Here is a 13,506-nt window from a genome sequence, read left to right on the forward strand (position 1 = left end):
CCATTTATTCAGATTTTTAAACCTCTTAATTTCTTCTGCTCTTTAATATTCCCTACTATATCCTGCAGTAGACACCTTTCAAGTTATGTGAATTATTTTAAATATTTTTGCATCATTAAGGACAGAAGAAAAAAAAATATTATTCCAAACTTAAAAACAGATGACCAAAAGAAAATATAAAGAACATACAAGTTCAGTTCCTAACTAGGAATGAAATCCAACTTGATGTTACTTAGTATTAAAAATTAGAGTCGTTTAGAAAGGATGGCAAATTTGTTTATTAGTTTCAGGTACTAAAAATATCATGGAGCATTTAACATCATTTGAGCTGTTTATTCAGCTACTTGACAGAAATCAATCAGCAAGTTTAATTCTAAACCCTCAGACCAAAAATGGCAAAGAATGAATTTTTGTAAATATTTAGAAACAGACAAGTCCATTCTTAGTGAACTTCTTGACTGCTCTAAAGTAAGGGCAGGTTTTCATAAAGAGAAAAACTTGCAAAAGAACGCATACAAAAATTAAGGTGGGAAGGGGCTGATACTACAGGAAAGAAAAATAAGACAACTATGACTTTTTACATAAAGTATGCCTTTTGCGTTTAGATATTGCAATATCCCTTTAGCAGGAAACATGGGTCTGCGAAGCAGCAAAAAAGCACACAAGAAATTTTACGGAGAATCACGTTCCTCTTTGGAGTCAAATAAATCAATTGGCCTCCACTGAATAAACACAACTCGGGTTTTCTTAGATTACTCTTTTCCTGGCTATCTACAAAAGTTGCAACACCTTTAAATTTTAAGATTAAGTTGTCAGTTCTTACAGCAGATTTTCCTACCCTTAAGTTTCCAAGAGAGGAGGGAAAGGTAGGGCAGCATTAATTTCTCTACCACATGGCACTGCTCTCTTAACAATTCAGACTTTCACTGTCCAGGGGAAAAAAAATGGATACCTACTATGAGCGTATGGAATCCTGACCCAGCTTTACATTGATAGAGCCTATATGTCATCATACTTGATTCATGTGATTCAAAATCTAGTATTGCCTAAGCTAAGGCAATTAGGAAGATAGTTTTTAAGTGACGCTAGTCTTTGTGGAGATTTCTAAGTCTCCATAAGAGTACTTAGATAATTGCTAAAGCATAAATATGGCAGGAGCAACTATAGAAAAAGTGAATGCCATAGAAAGACATTATTTTTTTTTAATTACCTAACCTGTCAATTTACTATGAGAGACATATGGTAAAATTGAAACTAAAGGTCACAGGCTGCTTTAGATGCATGGACTTAAAAATTAGAGAATGTCGTCAACAACTTAGTTCGTATTCATTACAATCATTTCATTCAGGAAATCTCTAAAAGGCAAGTGGAACTTTTGAGCCCATGAAAGATGAATTTTTGTCATCTTGGCTCCAGAGTAGCTCGAGGTCAGAGAAATAAAGCCACCATAGGTTAGTAACAGTTTGTCCACCCCTATCCTTGAAAGTGGACATGACTGTCTAGAATTTTGTTTTACTGCATTATATACCAGGCTCTGTGTGTGTGTGTGTGTGTGTGTGTGTGTGTGTGTGTGTGTGTGTGTGTGTTTGCCCTTGAAAATCACTGTGTCACTTCCCCAGGATAAACCCCCTAAGGTCAGGGGTGACTTTTTTCTTCATCTTAGAAGAGGGGCAACGTGTGTTAAAGGATTTATTTTCCAGCCTTCTTCACATCCCTCCTGATTCCTCTTGAAACGACAATCCTTTCAGCATCTAACTTGACTAATTACTTCTTCTATATCCTTGACATTTAATATCTCCAATCCTCTGTTTTTCAATCTGTAAACTGGGGATTAAAATATAACTTTACCTAAATGTTAAAATCAAAAGAGATAAATGAAAATGTACATTTTACCACAGAGGTATGTCATTTTTAAAAGAACAAAACAGAATGTGTAAAAATCAAGAAAAAATGAGGGAAATGTATTGAGTATAACAGGAACTGAAAATCTTACTCATCCTTATTCTATATTTCTTGGTATTTAGTGTGTAAGTTTTGAAATTTTGACTTCACCCAGCAATTTTGAATGAAAAAAAAATAACCTTTGATAATACATGCGACACCTTCGTGAAAGATAATGCTATATTCAAGAAACTGCAGAGAAATAAAGGTAAATGTTAAAGTAAATGACTGCTATAATTTTACAGGTCCTCTAACCCAAACTAGTCTCCAGATCTCACCTTCATTATCTCTCTCATTTCCTTTTGGTCTAATTAATCAAAATCCTTCCTAGATGTTCATTTCTGGCCAGTACGTCTTCCTGAATATGAATAAGAAATAGAATACCATTTGATGTTTGAAATTATGGGGGTAATCTCGATGACGGAAATAGATGACTGGCAAAAGGGAAGGGAATGCCTGATTAAATATATTCATGAAGATGTCAAAGGCTTATAAAGCCAATAGCTGGGAAAGAGAAAGCTGTAGGACTACCAGATCTTCTCTGGTGAAGTGTGTTTTTCGAAATCATCACCACCATGGACAACAAAGGTTCATCACAGAAAGGTATGTGCAGCAACTCACGGAGCTGCTAGCTTTATCAACACTCCTGTGGTGGTATTCATTTGAAATTGTAGCTAATATTCTCTCATTCAGAGGTTTCAGCATTACAGAGTTTAGAAGAGCTATCTAATCACTGCTCTAGAAATCAATTGTTTAAGGGACTAGGAATGTGGTTCCCAAATGGGGGAGGGTCTTCCAGAGACATTTGGTTAATGTCTGGAGATGTTTTTGGTTGTCTTAATTTGGGGCTGGGGCGCTACTGGTCTCTAGTGGGTAGAGGTCAGAGATGTTGCTAAATATACTACAATACACAGGACAGCCCCCAGAACAAGGAATTATCCAGCTCAAAATGTCAATCAGCCAAAGGTGAGAAAACCTGGACTGGAGTAAGACCAAAAGTGTCTCTGAGTCCAAGTCATCACAACTCCAGAAGGTAGAAACAAACATTTTCTAGTTCCCAGGCCTCTTATGTGGTTTGGCCAAGATGAGTCAGCCTGATGAAACTTTTAACTTTGAAGCCATAATATAGACAATGATAGCACAGTTGTCTCCTACAATACTTTGTCGACTGGGTTTAAGCCAAATGACATTATAAAAGAAAAAACAGGCTAGTAATAACTAATTACCTTTACTTTCTTGGTTGACATTTGCAAGAAAAAGAAATTGCAAGACAAGGAAATTAGTAACAAAATTTATTTCATGAAACAACAGAAACATTTATCTCTTTTATCTCATCTTAGACTATGAAAATCCTTCAGATGATAAAGGTACAGACAAATGTAGAAAGAATTAAAGAGTATCTATCCAGTCATGAATTTCCTAGAACCAATACTATTCCAATGCCTCTACCTGCAAAGCACTTTTTATTTATACTTGTAGATAAAACATCTAATCAGCTATGTTACATGACTGTAATGTACCTAAACTAAACTCTTTGGAAACATGTTTTTGAAAAATTAAAAGTCTGTTACATGAATCATCTCACAACATTAATATTTTTTTATTTTGCAGCTAAAAGGTTGTTTAGCTATATTCTATACTAAATATTCTTTTATATATTTTCAGGTATTTGGGGTTAGGTATTTTTTCACCATAAATCTTTTTAGCACTTGCCTAGCTTTATCTTGGACACTTCCAGTTACATTTATTGAAGATTCCATAGCAAATGAGTTTTCTGATAAACACATTTTATATTCTTTATAGTCTTTTGGAGTAGTTTGAAGTTAAAAGTGATTTTAATATATTGTTTCTTTCCTTTGGAAGTGTAAATTATTGATATGTTAGTGGTTCTTATTTGTCCATCTTCTGAGATAGTAAATTGGTGACTAAATCATCTCTGGTAATTGTCAAATATCTTTAAAGTGAGTGTTTTATAGATAGAGCAGAACAAATTGATAAAATCAACTTTCTAGATTCACTACTGTCATGCAATCAAAGTATTTTTCTCTACTAGTAATGGCGATGACCTCTGCTAGCTCTGAGTCATCACAGCTACCGATGTGGTCCCTGTTACACACACACAGACCGAGAGCCCACACGCGTGTGTGATGTGACATGAGGAAGTGAAAAGATGACACTGGCAGCCAGCCTCCTCCATCTGCTAATAATGGGACTTGGGGAAAATTACTCACCCTCTCTAAGTCTTCTTGTTTCATTAATATAATTTGAAGATAAAGTCAAGGCTATCTCACAGGGTTATTGTGAAACACAAATTTAAAACAATTTTTAAAGCTTTGGGCAAAGTATGAAGGAAATGCATGGGGTTATTAAGGTGAGTTAGCAGATCCAGGCTACAGTATCCTTTTTATCTTAGAATTCTCTTTGTGCTCAATATTAGCAATCAGTCGGTCATGTGTTATTATCATCAGGCACGACAGTAAACCAGAGAGATCAACTGTGCTATTCTTGCCATTTCAGTGTCTAGAATGCAAGCATTCGTCAACATAGAGTTAAAAAAATTACAAACTCCTAGAGAGCCTGGCTGCTGAGAATCTGCAGAAAGTTCCAAGACATTAAACTATCTTAAGAGAATGACCTAAACACTCCGGCTCAGAATTAATTTCAGCTCCAAATGTTTGCAAAGCACAGAAGCACTTCTGGGAGCAATACAAAAATGCAGGGAGTAACCTACTTCTCAAACTACCTATCTGTGCAAATATGATTATACATCTAAATTTACACAGCAGAAGGTGTTGATTCTTTCCCACCCCAGCTATTTCAGTACCAAATCATGCAGAGGGCAATGGGGAGAGATAAGGCTTCCCTTGACAGGATGGCTTTTGATAACCTCAGTTGAATAGATCATCTCAGAGTGGCTCATTTTTTTTATTTAAGCAGGGTCACTCCTGCTCCTGCTGTTGCTGGTGTCAAATCTGCTCTTGTGCAAGAGTGTGGCCTCCCTTCCCATCTGTCCCAGCGGGGCTGTCAACTGCCAGGTGTCCCTTCGAGACCTGTTTGACCGCGCAGTCATCCTGTCCCACTACATCCATAACCTCTCCTCGGAAATGTTCAACGAATTTGTAAGTACTGCACTTCATGCCTCTTTCCACAAAGAGCCTTCACGTAAGTGACTGGGCTAAACCACACTGGAAACAAGAAAGCTGCACCAGTCAAATTTCAAATAATACACTTTCTAGGTCAAAGAAGGCATCAGCTCATAAGATGTAGAAGAAAGAGTCAGTTTCATGAAATCTCAAAGATTCTTATAGAGTGTAATAATTTTTTTTCAATTTCCTTTACTTCATTTTATTGTTTTAATTTCCAAAATAACTTTTAAAGCACCTATATTAGTCAGCTTGGAGTGCCATAACAGAATACCATAGACTAGGTGGATTAAATAGCAGAAATTTATTTCCTCACAGTTCTGGGGGCTGGAAGTCCCAGATCAGGGTGCCAGCACGGTCAGGTTCTTGTAAGGGCTCTCTCTTCCCAATCTGGCTCCTCCATGTGTCCTCACATGGTAAGCGGGGGAGAAAGAGACAGAGATACAGAGAAAACAAGAAAACTCTCTTATGAAGACACTAATCACATTGGATCAGGGTTCTAGCCTATGAGCTCATTTAACCTTAACTACCTTCATAAAGGTCCTTCTCCAAATACAGTAACATTGAGGGTTGGGGCTTCAACACAGGAATCTGGGGGAGACACAAACCTTCAGTCCATAACAGCACCTGACCTAAAGCACTTTTAGGTGGGGCTGAGGAAAAGGAAGTATGTTGACTTTTTTGTCCTTAAGTGTCTCTCTGGGCATTCTTCACCTAGCACGCAGTAGATACCCGATAAATAACTGCACTGCAGTGAATTGGGTGGATTGAACATGGTAAATGAAGCTGAATCCATGTCAGGAAAACAAATAATGATAGTTTCTTAAATGCTACAAATTATTGTTCTAAGATTTGCAGTGAATAGATTTAGAACCAACTAGAAGGGTTGGTTTAGAACTGGAAACAATTATTCTCTTTCTGATGAAGGTACTTTGAAAGTTGTAAGTTAACTCTTTTAGGACAGTCAAGGAGGACATAGTAGAGCAAACAGCTGATAAAAAATGGTATTCAATGTCTGTATTAAATTCATGTAGTTCTTTTTACTCACCAGTTTCTCTTTCATTCTCCATTTTTAACTGGCCACCTTTTTTCCAAATCTTACAAATAATCCCTTTAAATGTTCACAAGTTTTACTAAAGATTAGTTTTTCTCTATCAATGTGTTAGCTAGTTTTTTCTATTCTTATTCTCAGTCCATTGCTTAGTATTTCTTAGAATTTTATGCCACGTTTCTCTGACTTGCCATTTTGTCACCATCCACAAAATTGTAGTCTGCATCTATGATGAACACTAAGCTATAGGCATGTGGATTCAGAGATTAGTCAAAGAAAAGTTATCATTTTATAACTCCTATTAAGGAAGTATATTGGTTCCGACCCACAGTGAACAAAAGATTAAATGGCTAAATACAGGTACACATGCACTATATTTGGTGCAAATACTTTTAAAAAAGATGATACTTAATAAAACATTTAAGATTTCATATTTGAGGTATTTTTAGTGTTTGCTCTCCAGATAATAACTTGTGGGAAGGGTGAAATTAAACAAGGGAATAGCAAAGGGAAGAGCTTGGAATTTAGAAAAGTTAGATGAAAAAAAATTTTTATAGAGATAATGGAAAGAAAAAGTAGGACAAAGAATGACTTTTACGTGCCTTTCATTAAAAAAATGATACCTCTATCAAATGTGTTACTATTCTGGTAATGGGTTCATTTATTCAATGCCCAAACAACACTAACTCAGTAAACCTGCTTGATCACTTCCAGGATAAACGGTACGCCCAGGGCAGAGGGTTCATTACCAAGGCTATCAACAGCTGCCACACCTCCTCCCTCTCCACCCCTGAAGACAAAGAACAAGCCCAACAGGTCCATGTGAGTCTTTTATCCAGGTTTTTCACCTAAACAAATGAGATAGTCCACGGGTGTTACCAGGCTGCAGATTATTAGAAGTAATGGTAACAGCACATGCAAAGGAAGGTGCAGGAAGAACAAGCTATCGAAGAGAAATTACATTCTGCACTTGATGAAGTATGAGTAAAATCAAGTGCTGACTAAAGATTGATAGCAGCAAAATAAATGACCTATAAATTGTCCATGCGGACAACATACTTCAACCAATGCATTAGACCTAGGATTGCATATATTTTACTGCATGAAAGCATGAACTGAATGGGATTTCCACGTGTAAAATATTAAATTTGCAAAATTCATGGGTACTTAAGAAATGCAAACCCAGTTGATGTATCCCCCATTACTAGTGACTCTTACATGGGCAGCATTTACCATGACGGACCACTGTACCATTCGAGCCATTGCTTCTGACTTTCAAGGCTCTCCTGATTCTGCTTCTACTTCTCTGACACTTACTTCATTCTTCACTGACTCCTCTGTCACCTCTCATTCTTAATTACAAGTCTCTCCCCAAATCAGGTCCTATAAAATGGTTTGCTTCTCATGACCGCAACTATTGCCTCTGTTCTGATGACAACAAAGTCTGTATATCAAGGCCTGTTCATTTATCCCAGCTCCATTTTTTTATCATCATAATCTCTCCCTTCTGATTCCCTGCCTGAACCACTGTCCTCACATGATTTTAAATACTTTCACATATATCCCCTCTTAAATACAATCTGTTCTCTCTCTACAACTTGGTTAATGATACCGGCATTCTTTCAGTCTAGTAAGCTCATTAATAACGATGATGATAAAATGAAGGAAGAAGGTGAAGAAGGAGGAGATAATTTTTTATAAATTTAAAATTTATTGAGAGCCACTACATTGCCATACATTTTACAAAGCACTTTATGTGCGTTATTACATTCAGTCGTCACAAAAAATCCTATAACATAGGTACTGTTATTACACTTCCTGAGATAAGGAAACCGAGGCTCAGAGAAGTTATGGAATTTGCACCTGTCACACAGCTAGGAAGCAGTGAGTCTGGGTTTCATCTAACTCAGAGCTCTCACTTTTAACCATTGAGTTACAATGGCCCAGTGCATATGTGCCACTCACCATACAGCCTATATTTCTTTACAACTCCTTCTCTCACATTCTAGTCATGCTTCCATTGCAATGTCTATTTGATTCTTCTCCACTCTTCATTTCCTTTACCAGTAGATTAGATTAGTTCATGGACATCAAGAAAGTAAGCATTTTAAATCAGAGATGCTCAGCCCCTTGGAGTTCCATGCCTGATCCTGGTAGTAGTAAACTAGGGAGCAACACCCTCCATTGTGAATCCCACTGATGCTGTTACTAAAGACAGTACTGCGCCATTTTCTGCACCTACACATGTCAACAAAATAGCAGCATGGGGGTTGGTGTTGGGATAGATTAAGGAAAGCATGTTTTTAAATGCCATGTCTTCTTCACTGTCTCTTTGTTCCAATATCATAAAATAAAATTACCAATCAAAAAATGAATATATTAATACATGATTTGATTCATTAATACAAATGAATCTTTGGGTGAAAATGATGTGGGCATGGATGGAATATGTCTTTCCTGGGTAGATACTCCAGGCACATACTGAGTTCCAACAAAATACTTAGGTTTCTTTCCCTGGACAAGCAAAGTATTCAAATATAAAGAACTCACTAAGTAGATGGTCGAATTTCCGAGGTAAAAACAAAATTCTTTACATTATAAATTAGAACTCATTAGAAGAATTAGTTATTTACATAAGGCAGATCCAGAGATAAACCCATGCACCTATGGTCAACTTACCTATGACAAAGGAGGCAAGGATATATAATGGAGAAAAGACAGTCTCTTCCATAAATGGTGCTGGGAAAACTGGACAGCTACATGTAAAAGAAATTAGAACACTCCCTAATACCATACACAAAAATAAACTCAAAATAGATTAGAGACCTAAATGTAAGACTGGACACTATAAACCTCTTAGAGGAAAACATAGGAAGAACACTCTTTGACATAAATCACAGCAAGATCTTTTTTGATCCACCTCCTAGAGTAATGGAAATAAAAACAAAAATAAACAAAGGGGACCTAATGAAACTTAAAAGCTTTTGCACAGCAAAGGAAACTACAAACAAGATGAAAAGATAACCCTCAGAATGGGAGAAAATATTTGCAAATGAATCAACAAAGGATTAATCTCCAAAACGTATAAACAGCTCATGCAGCTCAATATTAAAAAAAACAAACAACCCAATCAAAAAATGGGCAGAAGATCTAAATAGACATTTCTCCAAAGAAGACATACAGATGGCCAAGAAGCACATGAAAAGCTGCTCAACATCACTAATTATTAGAGAAATGCAAATCAAAAGTACAATGAGGTATCACCTCACACGGGTCAGAATGGCCATCATCAGAAAATTTACAAACAACAAATGCTGGAGAGGGTGTGGAGAAAAGGGAACCCTCTTGCACTGTTGGTGGGAATGTAAATTGATACAGCCACTATGGAGAACAGTATGGAGGTTCCTTAAAAAGTAAAAATAGAATTACCATATGACCCAGCAATCCCACTACTGGGCATATACCCAGAGAAAACCATAATTCAAAAAGACACATGCACCCCAATGTTCACTGCAGCACTGTTTACAACAGCCAGGTCATGGAAGCAACCTAAGTGCCCATCAAAAAGACGAATGGATAAAGAAGATGTGGTACATATATACAATGGAACATTACTCAGCCATAAAAAGGAATGAAATTGGGTCATTTGTAGAGACGTGGATGGATCTAGAGACTGTCCTACAGAGTGAAGTAAGTCAGAAAGAGAAAAACAAATATCGTATATTAAGGCATATATGTGGAACCTAGAAAAAATGGTACATACAGATGAACCGGTTTGCAGGGTAGAAATAGAGACACAGATGTAGAGAACAAACATATGGACACCAAGAGGGGAAAGTGGGGGGGGGTGGGATGAATTGGGGGATTGGGACTGACATATACATAGTAATATGTATAAAATAGATAACTAATAAGAACCTGCTGTATAAAAAAATAAAATAAAATTCAAAAATTCAAATAAGTAAAAATAAAAGCATTGAAAAAAAATAAGCCAGATATTTTTAAATTTTAGCAAAATGTAAACAAATAGCTTACATTTTATACTTTTACCACCTTCAAAAAATTTTGTATACACGCAGGAATAACAAAGAGTTTTTTAGGTCAGCCTCTCTGCACAAAAATCACATGTGACTAAAGCCACTGTATTATGCTCATTTTAATGAAATTGCTTCCTATGGTCACTTAGCATGAAGTCCTTCTGAGCATGATCCTTGGCGTGCTGCGCTCCTGGAATGACCCTCTGTACCACCTGGTCACTGAGGTGCGGGGTATGCAAGAAGCCCCTGATGCTATCCTATCAAGAGCCATAGAGATTGAGGAACAGAACAAACGACTTCTAGAAGGCATGGAGAAGATAGTTGGCCAGGTGAGCAGCCTCTTGAAGGCTTCCTTGGTTTTCTCATGAATGAGAGAAGGGACCTCTGTGATGAGGAATGAGTTTTGAAATATCTCACTTTGCAAGAACAAGATGCAGGCCTCCTATATTCTAGACTGCTATTAAATAAAGCAAGAGCCTAGTCATTCATCACAGTGATAGATTCTATTGTAAGTGAAGCAGAATTCTACTACGATTTTTGACAGGTGCAGCCTTCCCTGCATTGCACACAATTCCACCAAATGCTTGCCTTTTCCTGGGCACAGGTGGCTGAAATATTTTCAAGGGTAAGAGAACTACAGAATAGAATTTGCAAAATAAATGTTTTCTTCAAAGTATCCCAGGACATCTGCTACTGAAATTCTGCTTGTATTCTTTCTCTGTCCTCCTCAAACCAAAGGATGAGAGTGGGAAGGAAGAAAAGAGAAAGTCAAAACCAGATTGGATGGTGTTTCTCCCCACTCCTCCCTGCTCTGCTGGAGATATCTGTCAGGGAAGGAAGGAGATTGAAAAGAGGAGGCCACAGCATGAATGCTGTCCCACAAGCACTAGATTTCAGTGGGTCACAAAAGATGGAGATGCTCCTTTTCTGGAATGTTTTTTTATTTTGTAATTTACACAAAGTTTTCCCATCTGAAATTTTCTTTGGGAGGGGGCTCCAAAATAAAAACTCTAATCATTGCATTTAATCTCCCCAAATAATTTATCATATTTAGATTGATATATGCATTTAGATGGGAAAAATAAATGGGATAAATAAATCTCCATTTAGATGGGATAATTTCAACATGAGGGAGGGAACATCTAAGCAGCTTCCTGAAGTTCTCAGAAATAATATATAATCTAAATAAAAATATATGATTATAGACCTAATAATAGGAGCAATTTTATATTTCTCTTATTGTGTACAAAGTACATGTTAATCCTGTGACATTTTTGTCATTTTCAGGGGATAAGAATATATCCATCGCAAATACAAAGCACATTTTACCCTGGGACATATGAAATAAACACCTAGATTTTCAGGTTATTTTCCTCATTCCTGTGGGCCTATTTTCTGAGGTCACTAATTTGTTCTATAATACTTCATTTTGTTCTTTTTTACCGCTTACTTATTTATTCTTATTCATATCATTGCCCTTTGCACAGTAAATTTTGTCTTAGGGCTCAAGCACCAAAATAAAAAGCAAGGCAACACACACAAACTTTAAATTCCAGTAAGGAATCCCAGGTTTAAAAACTGGTCTTACTCTGCAGCAGGAAGTTAGTGTAGCAGGGTCTACAGTTATCCCACGTTTATAGCTAGAAGCTCTCCAAACTAGGTGACATCCCTAGTTGCCAAGCTGGTTACTTGGTCTCTTGGTTCTCCGGGGGTTCCCAGCCCACAGAGGGTAACAAGCATGAAGATGCAAGGTGCTCAGTTGCTCACAGTCCCCACCCTACCACCCACCCCTCACCACTGAGGGGTTGCTGTCAGGACCCCCTTTTTATAGGCAGTTTTCCCAGTACCTCCCACTTAAGAGACATCAAGAGAAAGCAGATATTTCTCATGGACATCAGGGGGTTATCTGTCCTGGGTGGAATGTGAATGCCTCCTGACTATTTCAGAAGACCTTGTCAGTCACAGCCATCGCTAGATTATCTGCCCCTTAAACCATCTAGTACAATCCGCATCATTTCTAAGGTCTTTAAACACACGCTCTATGGAGAAGAGAATCAGTTCAAAGCAGGGGAAACATAAATGTAATGATGGTGACCTTCAGAAGAAATAAGGTAAAAAGTACATTTCAGAGAACAGATTCAGGACATGAAACAGTTCAAGTGATACAACTGTGTCCCTTGATCACATTCATATGAATATTCAAACAGCAGCTTGGTTTCTCCATCGTTTTACTCCTGTACAAATATCCTTAATCTGTGATCACATACATGTAAGAAAACTTACACTTGAGTTCTGCTTCTAGTTTGTAAATTACTAACAGATTTCTGATACGCTGGCTCCAAAACCTATGTCTACAGAGTTTTATATTCATGTGTCCTCCCCAAAACTTAATTTGATAATTAGAAGGAACGAAGATAAGCAAATACTAATAAAACGCATAATAAGTCATTATCTTTGGGTGCTTAGGTTCATCCTGGAGTCAAGGAGAATGAGGTCTACTCGGTGTGGTCGGGACTTCCATCCCTGCAGATGGCCGATGAAGATACGCGCCTTTTTGCTTTTTATAACCTGCTCCACTGCCTACGCAGGGATTCACATAAGATTGACAGTTATCTCAAGCTCCTGAAGTGCCGAATCATCTACGACAGCAACTGCTAAGCCCACATCCATTCCATTCATTTCTGAGATGGTTCTTAATGATCCATCCCATAGCAGTCTTCTTTTAGTTTTATAGCTTTTTAATGCATGCTTGGGTGTAATGGGTCTCATCTTAAAAAAATAAAAACAGACTCCACAGAGATGTCAAAATCTAAGAAGGCAATCTGTCAAAGTTTCTTATCTTCATTTTAACAGAAAATCAAAAGAAAATCCATCCCTACCGTTGAGAGAAGTTCCTATTAAAATCTGTCACAAATAGCAGAATCTGGCATTACAAAGAAGACCGTTAACAGCTTACTTCAGCATCACAGCAAATTATTCTGGGTCAGGTTATTAGAATCAAAGAATTAGATAATTATTTATCGTGCTGGTCATGCTACCGAGAAGACTGAATTCTCAGGATTCTTTATGAAAACCAGCCACGTACTGTCAGCCAGTTTTCACAGTGTTACAACAGACAATTAAGTGCTATGAAACTGTAATGTACTCAAATAGCATGAGGTTTACCGAACTGTCTAAAAATTATTAGGATACCGTCTTAGTCCTTCTGGGCTGCCATTACAAAATATCACAGATTTGTAAACAACAGAAATCGATTTCCACAGCGTGGTCAGGCGGGGCCCTCTTCCGGTCGCACACTTCTTACTGGATCCTCACATGGGGGGAGGGACTAGGG

The 13,506-nt window shown here is 37.4% G+C and overlaps 1 protein-coding gene across 2 annotated transcripts; it reads left to right on the plus strand.

Annotated features, from left to right (window-relative positions):
• The first annotated feature begins 2,459 nt into the window (after nt 1-2,459).
• PRL (prolactin) lies at nt 2,460-12,985 on the plus strand. 2 transcript variants are annotated; one of them, XM_065885529.1, is made up of 5 exons: nt 2,460-2,544; nt 4,879-5,060; nt 6,850-6,957; nt 10,322-10,501; nt 12,639-12,985. In XM_065885529.1, exons 1-5 carry the CDS (start codon nt 2,517-2,519, stop codon nt 12,828-12,830), a joined length of 690 nt encoding a protein of 229 aa, XP_065741601.1. In that variant the 5' UTR covers nt 2,460-2,516; the 3' UTR covers nt 12,831-12,985. The 2 variants fall into 2 exon arrangements, with proteins under 2 accessions (XP_065741601.1, XP_065741600.1); XM_065885528.1 differs by having other exon boundaries at nt 2,464-2,544; nt 4,876-5,060.
• The last annotated feature ends 521 nt before the right edge of the window (nt 12,986-13,506 follow it).

This window comes from Phocoena phocoena, chromosome 10 (genome assembly GCF_963924675.1).
Source record: "Phocoena phocoena chromosome 10, mPhoPho1.1, whole genome shotgun sequence".
NCBI classification, from domain to species: domain Eukaryota; kingdom Metazoa; phylum Chordata; class Mammalia; order Artiodactyla; family Phocoenidae; genus Phocoena; species Phocoena phocoena.